This window comes from Dasypus novemcinctus, chromosome 3 (assembly GCF_030445035.2).
Source record: "Dasypus novemcinctus isolate mDasNov1 chromosome 3, mDasNov1.1.hap2, whole genome shotgun sequence".
In the NCBI taxonomy this organism is placed as follows: domain Eukaryota; kingdom Metazoa; phylum Chordata; class Mammalia; order Cingulata; family Dasypodidae; genus Dasypus; species Dasypus novemcinctus.
In genome coordinates, this window is record NC_080675.1 from 62,006,723 (window position 1) to 62,023,755 (window position 17,033).

Here is a 17,033-nt window from a genome sequence, read left to right on the forward strand (position 1 = left end):
GTAGACAGACGCCCTAACCACTGGGCCAAGTCCGCTTCCCAACACAGCATTAATTTTAGTGGCAGAAAAATAAAAACAACCTGAATGTTCATCGGTAGATTGATTGAATAAGTTATCATACATCTATAGTGAAATATTGTTTAGCTATTAGAAAATAAGTGAATGGGATCTGTATGTATTGCCTTGGGAGAATATTTATAATATTTAGGGGAAAAAATGGTAAGAAAACTTGACAGTAATGAGTATAACATGATTCAGTTATATATGTATGGTTATGTATAACAAAAAAGATCAAACCCTAAACTTGTATTGGGGTTCCATGTGCATTGCGAAGTGGGAAAGGATGCATACTTCTTCCTTAATATTGGTTCTTTCAGCAGGTAGGAAGTAGAGGGGGAGTGGAGAGAAAACTGCTCTCTATGTTCTACTTAATACATATACTTTTAATTATCTTAATTTTGAAAAACTCTGAGGTAGTACATTCATTTTAAGAGGTTAAGCTTTAGATTTTATTATTCTTTATTGAATAGTACATATACATATGTACATATACATATTTTAAAAATATGTATAAAGTATGATAAAAAAATTCAAGATACCTAGTCATCCAGGTTAGGTGTGCCTCCCCAGTTCCAGGTTGCCATGTCAGAGCCAACCACCATTCTGAATTTTATGCTTATGATCCTCTTGATTTTTTTCTATAGTTTTACTATTTGTATCTTTAAACAGTTTGTTTCAATTTGCATGTTTTTAATTTTTTATGAATGTAATTCTTCAATGACTTTTTCATTCAACATTTTATTCCTAAGATTCATCCATCTTGTTTCTTATAGCTATAGTCCATTCATTTTCATAGCTTTATAATATTATAGGAATAAGTTTACCAAAATTTATTTATTCTTTAATTAATGATCATTTGGGTTGTTTCCATTTGAGGGCTAATTTTTAAAAAAATTTATTGAAGTATATCACTCACACATAAACATACATAAACAATAAGTGTATAGTAATACTTGTGAACTTACAAAACAAACATACATAGCATCATACAGGACTCTCATAACTCACCCTACCACTACCTTGCATTGTTGTTAAACATTTTAAACTAATGATTAAAGAGCATTGTCAAAATATTACTACTAACTGAAGTATTTTCCCCCAACCCACCCTATTGTTACCATCATCTTTATATCATTTACATGTGAACATACATAATAAGTGTATAGTAAAAGTTGTGGACTTACAAAGGAAACATGTATAACATTATACAGGGGTCCCATATAGCAACCCTCAACCAACACCTTGCATTGTCATGACACATTTGTTACAGATTATGAAAGAATATTGTCAAAATCTTACTAATTATAATCCTTATCTAACATTTGGTATATTTTTCCCCCAACCCACCCTATTAATATTTTTTAAATATATTTTTTATGACAGAAGTTGTAAACTTATAAAATAATCATGCACATGTGCAGAATTCCCAAACAATACCCCTCCATCAACACACCGCACAGGGGTGGAACATTTATTACAGATAAAATAATATCATCTGATTGTTACCACACCCATAGTGTACATTTGGCACACATTCTCCATACTGCCCCATTATCAACACAGTACGTTTTTGGCATAGATGCAAGCATATCACATTATTACTGCTAACTACAGTCCAGCTGTATCTTTCCCATGCTTCTCCATATTCCCAACACCCTGCAGTAGTGGTGTACATCTTTTCTAACTCACAAAGGACACTCTTGCATCTGTACCATCATCCACAGTTCTCATCCACCTCGGCTTACTGTGCTCTTCAGTCCTAGATTATTCTCTAGTATTCTGTCAAGTGACATTTACGTCCCAAGACTACCATTTTCAGCCACATCCCCATTTATAAACTAGTTGTTATTCACTATGTGTTACCATCCACTCTGTACATTCCCACACTTATAGTAAAGCTAATTAAGGGAAGCAGACTTGGCCCAGTGGATAGCGTGTCCGTCTACCACATGGGAGATCGGTGGTTCAAACTCCGGGCCTCCTTGACCCGTATGGAGCTGGCCCAAGCGCAGTGCTGATGCACGCAAGGAGTCCTGTGCCATGCAGGAGTGTCCCCCACATGGGGGAGCCCTGTAAGGAGAGCCACCCAGTGCAAAAGAAATTTCAGCCTGCCCAGGAATGGCGCCGCATACACGGAGAGCTGACGCAGCAAGATGACGTAACAAAAAAGAGACACAGATTCCCGTGCCGCTGACAACAATAGAAGCGGACAAAGAACACGCAGCAAATAGACACAGAGAACAGACAACCAGGGGGGTAAGGGGGAGAAATAAATAAAATAAATCTTTAAAAAAAAAATCTAAGTAAAACTTCTACATACATTAAACAGTAGACTTCTCTCCTTTAAGAATCCACCACCTACCGCCAGGGCTTGAAGGTATTTTCCTACAAATTCTTCTAGACGCTTATGGTTCTTGCTTTTATTGTTTAGGTTTTTGATCAATTTTGAGTTAATTTTTGGATAAGGTGTTGATATAGGGGTCCTCTTTCCTTCTTTTGGCTATGGATATACAGACTCTTCTGCCCAAGCTGTGTGGATTTGACAGGCTAGTCAAAACGCACTTGACCATACATGTGAGGGTCTGTTTCTGAACCATAAATTTGGTTCCATTGCTCTACGAGTCTGTTTTTATGCCAGTACCATGCTGTTTTTACCACTACAGCTAGTTAATATAATTTAAAGTCTGGATGTAAGGCTTCGCTTTTTGTTTTTAAGATGTTTCTGGCTATTAAGGACCCCTTACCTTCCAAATAAATTTGATAATCATGTTTTCAATTTTTAACAAAAATGCTGATGAAATTTTTATTGGGATTGCATTGAATCTGTATATCAATTTGAGCAGAATTGATGTCTTTTTTTTTTTTTAAAGAAAAAAAAAATGACGTCTCTATGAATGCTTGGCTGCCACAAGCCAGTTAGCCCTGTGGTAACTCTCCTGACACCTCCTGCTTTAAGCCCAAAAGGTTAGAAGGATCATGAGGCCCCGCTTTCACGGTCTGTATTCGTACTGAAAATCAAGATCAAATGAGCTTCTGCCCTTCTCCACAGGGAGTTTCTGTCCTCCCTGAACTCACCTTAGAGAATTGATGTCTTTATGATATTTTGTCTTCCAATCCATGGAATGGTCTTCCAGTTATTTAGGCCATTTTTTATTTCTTTAAAGATTGAGTTGCAGTTTTCTGAATACAAATGCTTTACATTTTTGGTTAAGTTTATTTCTATTTGAGTTTTATCTGTCATATTTTATTTTCACACTTTTTTGACACTTGTGGTTACTTTATTGATATAATTTTCATTTCTAGACTCTCTTCTAGGCCTTTCTCTCCTGTCTTTTCTTTTCAGGCCCTAGCACACCCTTTAGCATTTCCTGAAAATCTGGTCTCTTGCTTAGAAATTCTCTCAGTTTCTGTTTATCTGTGAATATTCTAATCTCACCTTCATTTTTGAAAGACAGTCTTGCCGGATATAAGATTCTTCACTGGGAGTTTTTCTCTTGTAGCATCTTTGTTTTTTTTTTTCTCATCATTGTGGCACATTAATTGCATTTGGTGAATACATTTTGGAGCACTGCTGCACCACGTCGATAATAGTTTACATTGTAGTTTACACTCTCTGCCACTACATTCAGTGGATTATAGCTGGATATATAATGTCCAGCATCTGTCCCTGCATTATCATTTAGGACAACTCCAAGTTCTGAAAATGCCCCCACATCACATCTCTTCTTCCCTGTCTCTGCCCTTAGTAACTACCGTGGCCACTTTCTCTACATCAGTGCTACAATTTCTTCCATTACTAGTCACAATATATATCATGCCACTGTCTTCTTTCCTCCATGGTTTTTGGTGAGAAATCAGCACTTAATCTTATTGGATATCCCTTATATGTTATGCATTGCTTTTCTCTTGCTGATCTCAGAATTCTCGCTTTGTCTTTGGCATTTGATATTCTGCTTAATATGTGTCTCAGAGTTCTAGTCAGATTTTTTTGGATGGGAGTATGTTGTGCTTCTTGGACATGGATATCGATGTCTTTCAATAGGGTTGGGAAATTTTCTACCATTATTTCTTCAAATATTCCTTCTGCCCCTTTTCCCTTCTCTTCTCCTTCTGGGATACCTATGACACATATGTTTGCATGTCTTTTGCTGTCTTTAAGTTCCCTGAGACCTTGTTCAATTTTTTCCATTCTTTTCTTCATCTGTTCTTTTGTGTGTTCACTTTCAGAGGTCATTTCTTCAAGCTCACCAATCCTTTCTTCTGCCTTCTCAAATCTGCTATTATGATTCCAGTGTTTTTAAAATTTCATTTATTGTGCCTTTCATTCCCATAAGATCTGCTTTTTTCTATGTATCTCTTCAAATTCTTCTTTGTGCTCAAGTGTCTTCTTAATATCCTTAATCTCTTTAGCCATCTCATTGAATTTATTAAGGAGATTTGTTTGAATATCTGTGATTAGTTGTCTCAACTCCTTTATGTCATCTGGAGGCTTACCTTGTTCCTTTAACTGGACCATATCTTCCTGTTTCTTGATGTGGATTGTAATTTTTTGTTGGTGTCTTGGCATCTGGTTTACTAGAGTATTTATTCTGGGTGAAGTTTTTCTCTTTAGTTTAGGGCTTCCTGCCTTTTCTCCCTTGCTGGTTGTGCAGTAGGAGCCAAGGATGTAGTGGGTGCTATAAGCTGTGGAGGCTCACGCTGCCCTCATTGCCCCAGGTACCGGTGAAGCTTCTCCAAATTTTCTCCTTTGCCAGGGGTAGGGACAGAGTCATAACTGTATGGAATAATCCAAGTTGTGCAGGCCTAGACTGTAGTTGCCCGGAGAGACTGATAAGGCTTCACACCCCTTTCTCCCCTGTCTGGGTGAGGCAGGGATGGAGCTGCAGGTGTGGGCAGCAATCTCTGTAGTGTGTGGGTCTAAGATGACTGCAGTTGCCCCGATAGATTTCCAATTATTCAGTCTGTACCGGCCAAAAGTACCTGCAGTTATCTGGATAGGCTGGTGCAGGGTCCACCAGCCTCCTCCCTGCTAAAGGTGGGGCTGAAGCCTAGGCTAGGGCTGCAGGCCAATCTGGGTGAAAGAAACCGGTTCCTATCATCACTCTGATTTTGGGGGTAGAGTCAAAATGGCAGCTACTGGCCTCTTTCCAACTTGGACAGATTCACACCCTAGCTATTCCTAGGGTTATACCTTAGCCAGACGAGTCTACTAATCTGTAGCCGAAATCAGGCCAACCGAATCCTCCTCCCATTTTTGGGAACTTGAGCTTTCAATTCCAGCTACAGAATAGCTCCTGGGGCAGCTTGTGCTGCCAAAGTAGGACAATCACCAGCCTCTGCAGCTTGGCCAGCAATTTCCTGGAGAGGCTGGCAGAGGTCCTCCCAGCTTCCTCCCTCCCAGAGGTGGGAGTGGTGCCTAAGCTAGACCTGCAATCTGATCTGGATGGAAAGAAGCTGATTCAATCAGCCCCATTCCCCCTCATGCCAGGCACAGAGTTAAAGATTGTGGCTACTGGCCTCTTTCTGACTTGGAGAGGCTCAAACTTTAGCTCTTTCCAGGATTATACTTTAGCCCACTGAATTTATTCATCAGTAGCTGAAGTTGGTACCCAACTTTCTCTTCCTCCCCCATTTTTTGGAAGTGGAGCTTTCAATTCCAGCCATGGAACAGCTCCCGAGGCAGCTTCTGCCTCCAGTGGAGGATGGGCGCAAGCCATCGTGGCATGGAGTGCTCTCCTTATGAATCTTCCCTGCAGATAGGCAGTCTCCTCCTTCCATTCCTTCAAAGATGTGACAGCATGCTCTTCTGGTCTCCTGGAGGCCCCAAACAGGTGCTTCAGCTAGCTCCAGATAGCTCTGGGTGTTTACTAACCGCCTTGTTGCAGGAGCTGACTCTAGGAGCTCCTTACTCTGGTGCCATCTTGCTGGTTAATATTGAGGGCTGTTTTTGACAATATGCCTGTGAAGGTTTTTTTTTTTTAACATATACTGTGGTGACAAATGCACAAATTTATCTATGTTTAGAAATACCTAAAAGTAGAATTGCTGAATTACCGGATATGGATGTCTTCAACTTTACTAGATAATGACAAATTGTTTTCCCAAGTAGTTATACCAGTTTAAACTCCTAAAAAGTCATGGATATTTCTTCCTTTTTTCTTGTGAGTATATTTGTATATATACATAAAATGAGTATCTTTGTTTTCTTCCCTAACCATTCCCCTTATCATATGACATAGTTTCATGTTGTCGTATTTAAGGATGTCAAGTTTAAGAATGACTTATTATCCAAGTGACTGGCACCCTATTCTGGAAGGATTTAGTGCATTTCTGGTTGTACACAGGATGGTTTGAATATTGTTAGGTGGAAATATATATATATCTATATATCTGTCTGGTATTGTTTTATTTAGAGACTAAGTATGGTATAAGGTGATGTGTATGGCTGCCAAGTTGAGAAGGGGTGGACTGTGATGGTTAGGCTAATGTGTCAACTCAACCAGGTAATGGTGCTCAGTTGATTGGTCAAGGAAGCACTGGATAATTGTAATACAAGAGCCTTTCATGAACTTTATTTTTATTTTTTTTATTGACTTTGTAATAATATTACATTAAAAATATATATATATGAGGTCCCATTCAACCCCACCACCCCCACCCCACCTCTCCCCCCCCCAGCAACACTCATTCCCATCATCATGACACATCCATTGCATTTGGTAAGTACATCTTTGGGCACCTCTGCACCTCATGGTCAATGGTCCACATCATGGCCCATACTCTCCCCCATTCCATCCAGTGGGCCCTGTGAGGATTTACAATGTCCGGTGATTGCCCCTGAAGCACCATCCAGGGCAGCTCCATGTCCCAAAGACGCCTCCACCTCTCATCTCTTCCTGCCTTTCCCCATACCCATCAGCCACCATGTCCACTTTTCCCAATCCAATGCCACCTTTTCTATGTGGACATTGGATTGGTTGTGTCCATTGCACCTCTATGTCAAGAGGTTCATGAACTTTAAATCAGTTGATTGCACAGATAGCTGGTTACATCTGCAATCATCTGAGGAGATTGTCTTGCCATCAGCAATGAGTGACACCCCTTCAGTTGGAGGCCTTAAAAGGGCAAGTGATTTCAGTATTCAACAGAATTCCCAACTCTATTTCAGACAGCAAGTGTCTCTTAGCAACTCATCAAGGACCTTCATTGGAGCCCCTGGTTTGCAGCCTGCTTTATGGAATTGGGAGTTGTGCATCCCCTTGGTTACATGAGACAATTTTATAAACTCTCATACTATTTACAGAAATAAATAATAAATAAATAAACTCCTCAATAAAAGTTTTGTTGCAGGTATTCTACATTCTCACCGACATTTGCTGTTGTCAGTCAATTAAATTTTTTTAGTCTTATGGTTTTGGTTTATATTTCCCTGGTTTCTAGTAGTTTAAACATCTTTTCCAATGTTTATTGGTTCTTTGTATTTATTTTTGTGGAAATTTTTGGACTTCTGTTTTTTTTTTTACTGATTTGTGGGAGTTCTCTGTATATTCTGGATTCTCATTCTTGTCAGTTTTGTGTGTTGTAAATATCTTTTGCCAGATTGCGATTTCCCTTTTCAACTTTTTTTATGATGCCTTTTGATAAACAAAAATACTTGTTTTTTCCTTTATGATTAGTACTTTTTGGTATCCTGTTTAACAGATTCTCTATTTTCTTAATATTTTTCTTTTCACATTAAATGCTGAATACTGCTGGAAATGACTTTTGAGTGTAGGATGAGGATGTAGTCAAATTTTACTTTTTGTTCCATATGAGTTCTCAGTTGCTCTGATGCATTTATTGAAAAGTCCAACTTTTCCTCATTGATCTGCAGTGCCAGCTGTGTCAACGTTTCCACGTTCATCTATTTTATTATTCCTGTGCCAGTACAACATGTCTAAATTACCATAACTTTATACTTATTCTTGATAAAATTTAGTATAGCAAGTCCCCACCAATCTTATTCTTTTTCAAGGGTGTCTTGCTTATTCTTGGCCCTTTGCTCTTCCATATAAATTTTAGAATCAGTTTAAGCTTCATTAAAAATAAAAGCTTGGAATCTTTTTTATATGGCTTGCATTAGACCTATAAATCTAATTAGATCTGTAAATTTAGTGAAAAACTGACATTTTTACAGTAATGTCTTCCCTACCATGAATATGATTTATCTCTCCATTTACTTTGTGGTTTGATAAGGTTTTATGGTTTTCTTGATAGAGATCTTACATCTCTTTTGTTAGATTTACAATTAGAATGTTTTTTTTTAAAGATTTATTTATTTTATTTTTCTCCCCTTCTGTCCCTACCCGCCCCTGTTGTATGTTCTCTCTGTCTGTTTGCTGCGTATTCTTCTTTGTCCGCTTCTGGTGTTGTCAGCCGCATGGGAATCTGTGTTTCTTTTGTTGCGTCATCTTGTGTGTCAGCTCTCCGTGTGGGCGGTACCATTCCTGGGCAGGCTGAACTTTCTTTCGTGCTGGGCGGCTCTCCTTATGGGACCCACTCCTTGTGTGTGGGGCTCCCCTACACGGGGGACACTCCTGCGTGGCAGGGCACTCCTTGCACGCATCAGCACTGTGCATGGGCCAGCTCCACACGGGTCAAGGAAGCCTGGGGTTTGAACCCCAGACCTCCCATGTGGTAGGCGGACGCCCTAACCACTGGGCCAAGTTCGCTTCCCAGAATATTTTAAAATTATGTTTTCTTTATTGATCATGCCTAGAAATGCTTTTGATTTTTGCTTATTGGTTTTATATAGTGTTGCTATATTCTCTCATTAGCACCCTATATGTAGATTCACTGGAGTTTCTTCACAGATAATCATATCCTTTGTGAATAGTGATGGTTTTTGCTTTTCAGCCCTTAATCCTTTATTTCTTTTTCTTGTCTATGCAAACTAGGACCACAATATTGAATTAAAGTTAAGATATAGTCACCTTGGTTCTATTCTTAATGTGAAGGAAATTCTTTCAGTGGTTCTCCACTTAAGTATAATGTTTGCTTTGGATTTTGCATGTGTTTACCTTTTAACAGGTTAAAAATAATCAATTTTCACAAATATTATGTAAATACCAAATAACAGTATATATAATGAAATATAAAAAGAAATTACTCTGCTTTAATGGTTTACTAAATTTTTGTTCGAGTGTTCTTTCCTTCTCATAGACTTTGCTCCTTACCCCAAAACCATACTCTCCATCCCAGAAGACCTTTCACTCGGAAAATATTTAAATGCTGAGGGATTATATTCACCTCTCTTACAGCTATTACCAATAACTTGAAACCATGACTAATCAGAATTATAACTAATGAGGTCCAGGGGAAATTCTTTGTTGTTTAATCCTCTAATTAGAAAAAACAAAGGTTTAAGTTTTATTTTTATATTTATAGAAAAGATTGAAGTCATTTCGTGTGCAAGTGCATGAAAGACCACTATCTCTTAATAAAAATAATAGTGTCTCAAATATTTGCAAATTTTTATGATATTCAAAGCTCTAAATCCATAAAGTATGACTGGATTATTTAAAAAATTATACTCAATTTTTATATTTTAAAGTCATTGCAGGAAAGAAAACGGAGAATTTTAGATGAAGCTGTGGAATTAAGTCAAGATCACTTTAAAAAATACCTACTAAAACTAAAGTCAATCAATCCACCTTGTGTGCCTTTTTTTGGTAAGTTACTAAATATAGATATTATATTTTGAGGAAGAGTGTTTTGTAGCCAAAAGTTTCATCTTAAGAGGCAGAATATTCTGATTTCATATCTGAACTCATCCACTTTTAGTAACTGATACTTAAAATCTCAATTTCCTTATCTATAAAATGAAGATTGATAATTACCTCATAGGTTGTCACAAGGATTAAAAATATTTTATCTATACTACCTAGTACAAAGTTATCAGGAAGTGTTAACTATTATTTTTGTTACATTTATGTCGCATTTATAATAGTTTCTTTTCTCTATAATTTACTAAAGGCTTTTAAATGATTTTTAAATTCAGAATTAAAACATTATGTAGTATATTCAGCAGAGTGTTTATAAAGTGAACTTTTCTTAAATACTATTGAAACCGAATGATTTAAATCAGGGTTTCTCAACCTTATCACTATTGATATCTTGGGCCAAATAATTCTTTGTTGTGTGAGGGGCTGTCCTGTGCATTGTAGGATGTTTAGCAGCATCTATCTGCTAGATGCTAGTCCCCCAGTTATGACAACTAAAATGTTTTCAGACATTACCACATATCTCTTGGGGGGCAAATGAGAACTACTGATTTAAATGAATTAGTATTTATGCATGAAAAAAAGAACTAAAAACAGTCTTAAGAAAGAGTGGGGAATAATTATTTTTCTATTTAAATTACAGGTTTGGGGAAAAGAGGCTTTGTTTCTAATCTTATCCAAAATTGGATTAAATATTAATTTATTGATCAGTTATCACTTAAGATTATTGGCATTCAATATTTATAATCAAATATTGAAATGTTTGGTTAGAATAGATTTAACACCTAGAATTTAGACTTTGTGAATGGTTCCTTCTTTTTATTACAGGATATTAGTTGAAGAACCTCAAATTAAGCTTTTCTAACCAACCCCTAATTTAAAAATTTTTAATTTCTAGAGACTTAATATTTTAGGTGTAGAATTGATGGATTATAGAATAAATTGTTTCCCCAAATGTTTGATTAAATAACCAGTTTTTAAATACTTTCCTGTAAATACTTTTCTTACTAGGAATATATTTAACAAATATTCTGAAGACTGAAGAAGGAAATAATGACTTTTTGAGAAAGAAAGGGAAAGATTTAATCAACTTCAGCAAGAGGAGGAAAGTAGCTGAAATTACTGGAGAAATTCAGCAGTATCAGAATCAGCCTTACTGTCTACGGATAGAACCAGATATAAGGGTAACTTTTTTCTTTGCTTATCTTTAAAAGAGAACATGTTAAACCCTTTGTGATCTCTAAGAAATATTATAGCACATATGCTGTTTATTTTCTATGAGAATGATATAATGAGTTTATAATTACTTAGTAGGTAGTGTTAAATACTAGTTATTCTGCACTAACAATCTGCAGTGATTAATATTATCAGGTGTTTTCTCTTGAAAGTGTTGCTTCTTTGTGCAGCTAGTTCAAATCACACTTCCCACTTCCACAAAGTGAATGATAAAATGGAATGGAATGCGAAGCCAATGTGGCTCAAGCAGTTGAGCTCCTGCTTCCCACATGGAAGGTCCTGGGTTCAGTTTCTGGTGCCTCCTAACAAACAAACAAACAAACAAAAAAACCAGTTCAGGGGAGCCACTGTGGCTCAGTTGAGTGCCAGCTTTCCATATTTGAGTTCTTTGGCTCAGCTCCTAAAAAAAGGAAAAAATAGAATAGAAATAGTCTTCTGATGTCTGTGCAGTAAAATGAAAATCCACCACTAATACTATCATTGATTAATAGCCATTTTAGATATTTTATATATGCCAATATATTATTAAATAATCTCTTCATAAAAACACTGATTTAATAGAGGAATGGTAGAAAGGGTAGTAATAAGAACAGCAAAAGATGAGTTTTCTGACATTCTATGAGAATGTTCTATTTTGAGCAATAGTTCATAATATTGATTCTGTTATACCCTAATATTGTGAGATACTTTCTAAATCAGAGTATATTATGGCAGTATGTTTGTTAAAAGCCTTTAAATTACTGTTGGTTCATATGATTTAATTTGGTTAACCAGAATATAAGAAGAAATCATTTCAATATTGTTAGAGGAATGATACAGTTTTCTTGAAATTCACAGTACCTGAAAAATGGCATGACTTTTCTACCAGAATTTCTAAATTTCATTTTGCTTGGTGGTAAAGGTAAAACCTGGTGCCTATTTTTATATATGTTTCTAAACCACTTCAAAATTATATAAGGCTAAGTCCAGTAATTTGCTTCTAAGGAAATCACCAGAAATGTATAGAAAAACTTATGAACATAGATTTTAAAATTATTTTTATAATAGCAAAGAATTAGAAACCACATATATAGACATTTACCTATATGAGAATTGATTAAATAAATTCTGGAAATCAATATATATGTAAATCACATGGAAAAATTCATTGAATATAGATCGGAAATAGTTAAAATGATAACTATGTTGTAATCCTAGTTTTGGGAAAAAAGCAATATATGTATAAATCCATGTATTCATGCACACATACACTGCAGTAAAAAAGGCTAGCAGTGAGATCCCTGGGTAGTGAGATTACTTTTCCTTTCTATGCACTTTGCTCAAACATCTACATTTTCTGCTTAAAACCTTAAATTTAAGCTTCGAAAATACTTTTTTGATAAAAACAGTAGGGGTTAACATAGGTAAGTTGGTTCATAATTCTTTTTTTTTTTAAGATTTATTTAATTTATTTCTCCCCCCTCCCCCATTTCCCCTGTTGTCTATTCTCTGTGCCCATTTGGTGTATGTTCTTCTGTGTCTGCTTGTATTCTCATTAGGTGTCTCCGGGAACCGATCCTGGAACCTTCCGGAGTGGGGGAGAGGCAATCACTCGCCACTTCAACTCCCTGTTCTGCTACGTCTTCTTATTTTCTCTCCTCTGTGTCTCTTGTTGCATCATCCTGTTGTGCCAGCTGTCAGCATGGGCCGGCACTCTGAGTGGGCCAGCTCGCCATGTGGGCCAGCTTGCCCTCACCAGGAGGCCCTGGACATTGAACCCTGGACCTCCTATATGGTAGATGGGAGCCCAATTGGTTGAGCCACATCCATTTCCCCATAATTGTTCTTGAAATTACTTTTTAAATAGAACTTAATTTATCTCTAATTTTTCTGCATATCAGAGTTTCATTGTGGTTTATAATTCTGTTTTAATTACATTAGATAGCTTAATCTGGTGGTGTTCATTTGTTGTTGCTACAATGAGCAGAAATAACATTGTTAACCACGGGATACACGATACTAACTACTTAACCATTAAGATGGTAATAAAATTAAAGTCTGCATCTTAGAATAGAGCTAGAATTAGAATACACAATTTAATAGTCTAGAATATATAACTTTCATAGAAATTATACAGTCTCATTCGAATGTAGGGAGATTGGAATCAGCAATCCTTGTGATTCTTTCAGACATTCTGATCTCTTAATTTGATGATTTTTTTCATACTAAACTAATGAAATAATGTTTTCATAAGATCTAAAATACATACTTGTGGGTATTTGTTTAATTCCAGAGGTTCTTTGAAAACCTTAACCCCATGGGAAGTACATCTGAAAAAGAGTTTACAGATTATTTGTTCAACAAGTCACTAGAAATTGAACCCCGAAACTGCAAACAGCCACCTCGATTTGTAAGTTCATTACTTGGGTCCTATAGCTAGTTATTCAGTCTTAGGGTATAAGAATATGCCTTTAAATTTTTTAAATTGTTTTGTTTTTAAAAATAATATTATAGTCAGTGTTTAGCCACCTGTTCCCTTAAAACAAAATTTAATCAAATAACTGTCTTCTGTGTTTTGTTTTACAATAATGTACTCTCTCTAAAATTACATATACTCTGGGGGAAATGGTTAGCCTTTTGATAAAAGCTGGTTTATCCTTTCTAGTATTACAATAAAAGCTATGAGAGAGAAGGTGAGAACTTAAAATTACAGATGACAGATGGCTGGATGGAATAAAAGAAAGAAAGGCCTGGGCAGGAAGAAGGAGATGTACCATGGTTCTTCTGACTACCAGAACTACCATTAGGGCACTGTGATCCATGATTGATACTGGCCCACCTCTTCACAAGAATTTGCTGCTTCAGTTCTTATGCCTGGGGTTTGCAGTGGCAAAAGAAGTAGTGGAAGACCAGCTCTAAGTAGCTAAAAGTGAAGCAATGTATGGAAGGAAGTAAAAGCATTTAAAAAACCTATTTTGAGCCAAGCAGAGAGCTAGGTAGTTTCAAGTTATCTTAACAATAATGGTTTGATATAAATTTAGCATGGTTGAGATTTTAACTCAGGTGTTTTGAATCTGAGATCTACTTTTTTTTTCTATTAGGTTACCACTGCTCTAGTTTTATAAATATTAATTAATTTTAAAAAGTGGGGAGGGAGGCAATGATTGCCATTTTCTCCAAAGATTTTAAAGCATTGTTATAGAGGTCGGTCATTTATTACAAGGCAAGAGGCTCCTTTTTTCCCTGAAGCACCAAGGTTAATAGGTTGTATATATTATGTCCCTAATAAATACTTGTAAAATTCATATAGATAATTTGAAGGAAAGTTTATGTTTAAGTGTTTTAGGGGCATCTTAAAGTTGTTTTAACACAGTTTCCAAGAATTTTATTTCTGCATTGTGAAAAAGAAGTTTACTAATATTCAAGTACATCGTAAACTTAAACCAATCAAATAAAAAGTGGACTGTTACACAATATCCTTGTGAATTAGGATTTTATTGTATTCTCTTGTATTATATCCTTAAGAATTAGTAAGGTAGCTCTAACTCATAAAAAGAAAGTACATACAAATATTTGACTTGCTTTTCCTAGCCTAGGAAATCAACTTTCTCCTTAAAATCTCCTGGAATAAGGCCAAATACAAGCCGACATGGCTCTACCTCAGGCACTTTACGAGGTCATCCAACACCATTAGAAAGAGAACCATGTAAAATAAGCTTTAGTCGGATTGCTGAAACTGAGCTTGAATCAACAGTGTCAGCACCAACCTCTCCAAATACACCATCAACTCCACCAGTATCTGCTTCTTCAGATGTTAGTGTGTTTTTAGATGTAGATCTCAACAGTTCCTGCGGTAAGTACTTGTAAACTCTAGTAAAACAGAAATCTTGTGTTAGGATACTTTTCACCTTTTTAATTAAGGAAATAAAGAATCCTTTGCAAACTGTATTAGTGTGAAAGCTGGTATCTAAATATGAAAATAGTGATTAATACAAGGGAATAAAGCATCATTTGTATGTAGTTTATGCGTATTATTTTCTAATTTACCCATTCAACAAATACTTATTTAGTACCTTTTGGGTATAACCTCTTTAAAGAGATCAGTAGACAAATGAATAAGTAAACAAGCAGATTCCAGGAGGGAAATTAAAAAGAGACTGTAAGAAAGAGGGAACTCCTTATACTAAGAAAGGAAGACTATTCCAGGTACAAAGAGCAATGGGTTCATTTTTAAAATTATTATTATTAACATGGCATAGGATGATAAAATTCTGTGTCGTGTGTATTACATGTGTTACTTTATGAAAACATTAAAAAAAAAACCACACATATTACTTTCCTTTTCAAATTAATTTTTCTCATTCCAATAGGCAGCAATAGCATCTTTGCTCCAGTCCTCTTGCCACAGTCAAGTAAGTAAGAAATTGAGTTGATCCTAATGAAATAATTGTAAAGATAATAATCAGTTTGATTTAAATTTTTATTTTATTATTTTGTGTTTTAAGAACCTTTAAAGAATATATGAAAGAAATTTGTATAAATAAATTGAACTATTCGCTTACAAGTTTATACCATTTAAGCTTTTCTATTGCCGATTTTCATCATTTTACAACTTGTTATCTAGGTAGGGGCTGTGTAACCTTGAACAAATTACTTAATATCCTAAATTTGTTAACAATCAAATAAGATAATTTTGTAGGTCACTTATAACATTGCTTGGCAGAGAGTAAGCAGGATTTCATGTTGCCTCTCCTCTTCCCCACCCCTTCCAATTCATTTTGCCAGAGGAATAATATACTAAATACCTATCATTTCCCAGGCTAGCCCTCAATCACTTAATTCTTCATATCATCTTATTTAAATTAAGGCAATATTTAAGTAGAGCACTATTCTACCATTTAACTTTAATCATAACATATAACATAAATGCTTTGAACTTTCTCTCTGTGGTCTTTGTTTGAAACAAACAACCCAGAATAACCCAAAAGGGTACATAGGAACTTCAGGAATATTTCTCCCTATCTAGAGGGACGCTGCTTCTAGCATAGTAAAATGTATTTAATAGTAGCAAGGGAGTCCCTGCCTAATAAAAACGTTAAATTTTGTCCTTTAAATGTTTAATTCTAGACTTTGTTTTTTAATCAGAGTGTTGTATGCATAGAGTTTAAAAGGAATGTAGTGCTGAAGCATTTAAAATGAAGTTAACAGCAGTCCCTAACCTATCTCTCTCTACTCCATGTCTTGTTCTTAAATGATAAGTCCACATTTCTAAATTATATGTTTATACTGTTCTTTCTTTTTTTTTTCTTTTTTTTTTTTTTTAAAGATTTATTTATTTATTTAATTCCCCCCCTCCCCTGGTTGTCTGTTCTTGGTGTCTATTTGCTGCATCTTGTTTCTTTGTCCGCTTCTGTTGTCGTCAGTGGCACGGGAAGTGTGGGCGGCGCCATTCCTGGGCAGGCTGCTCTTTCTTTTCACGCTGGGCGGCTTTCCTCACGGGCGCACTCCTTGCGCGTGGGGCTCCCCCACGCGGGGGACACCCTTGCGTGGCACGGCACTCCTTGCGCGCATCAGCACTGCGCATGGCCAGCTCCACACGGGTCAAGGAGGTCCGGGGTTTGAACCGCGGACCTCCCATATGGTAGACGGACGCCCTAACCACTGGGCCAAAGTCCGTTTCCCAATATACTGTTCTTTCTTGATTCATTAATTTTACACAATGTTTACTGATTGCCTATTTTGGTAGGCAAGGATTTCATCCCTACCCTGCTTAATATACTTATCACTTTTGGAGTAAATATTATTCACTACTAAGGCAAGTAGTAGGCAGTATGATTATACTTCCTTTCTTGTACAACTCTGTTTCCTGTAGTTAATGATTGCCTTGTTAATGCTTAGGGTTTTTTGTTTGTTCAGTTTTTTTTGACACCCATTGTTCAGTTTTTCCATGGCAAAATTTTCCATAAAGTCAAATAAATGTTTTGTTTCCTTTAACCT

At 36.2% G+C, this 17,033-nt stretch overlaps 1 protein-coding gene across 1 annotated transcript in view; it reads left to right on the forward strand.

The window, feature by feature from the left end:
* The window catches only part of SOS2 (SOS Ras/Rho guanine nucleotide exchange factor 2), a 136,562-nt gene that overhangs the window by 109,364 nt on the left and 10,165 nt on the right, over nt 1–17,033 (forward strand). The window contains exons 17-21 of the mRNA XM_058293450.2: nt 9,653–9,770; nt 10,833–11,005; nt 13,330–13,446; nt 14,628–14,889; nt 15,407–15,448. Coding sequence (XP_058149433.1) covers nt 9,653–9,770; nt 10,833–11,005; nt 13,330–13,446; nt 14,628–14,889; nt 15,407–15,448 — 712 coding nt within the window. The remainder of the gene's footprint in view (nt 1–9,652; nt 9,771–10,832; nt 11,006–13,329; nt 13,447–14,627; nt 14,890–15,406; nt 15,449–17,033) is intronic.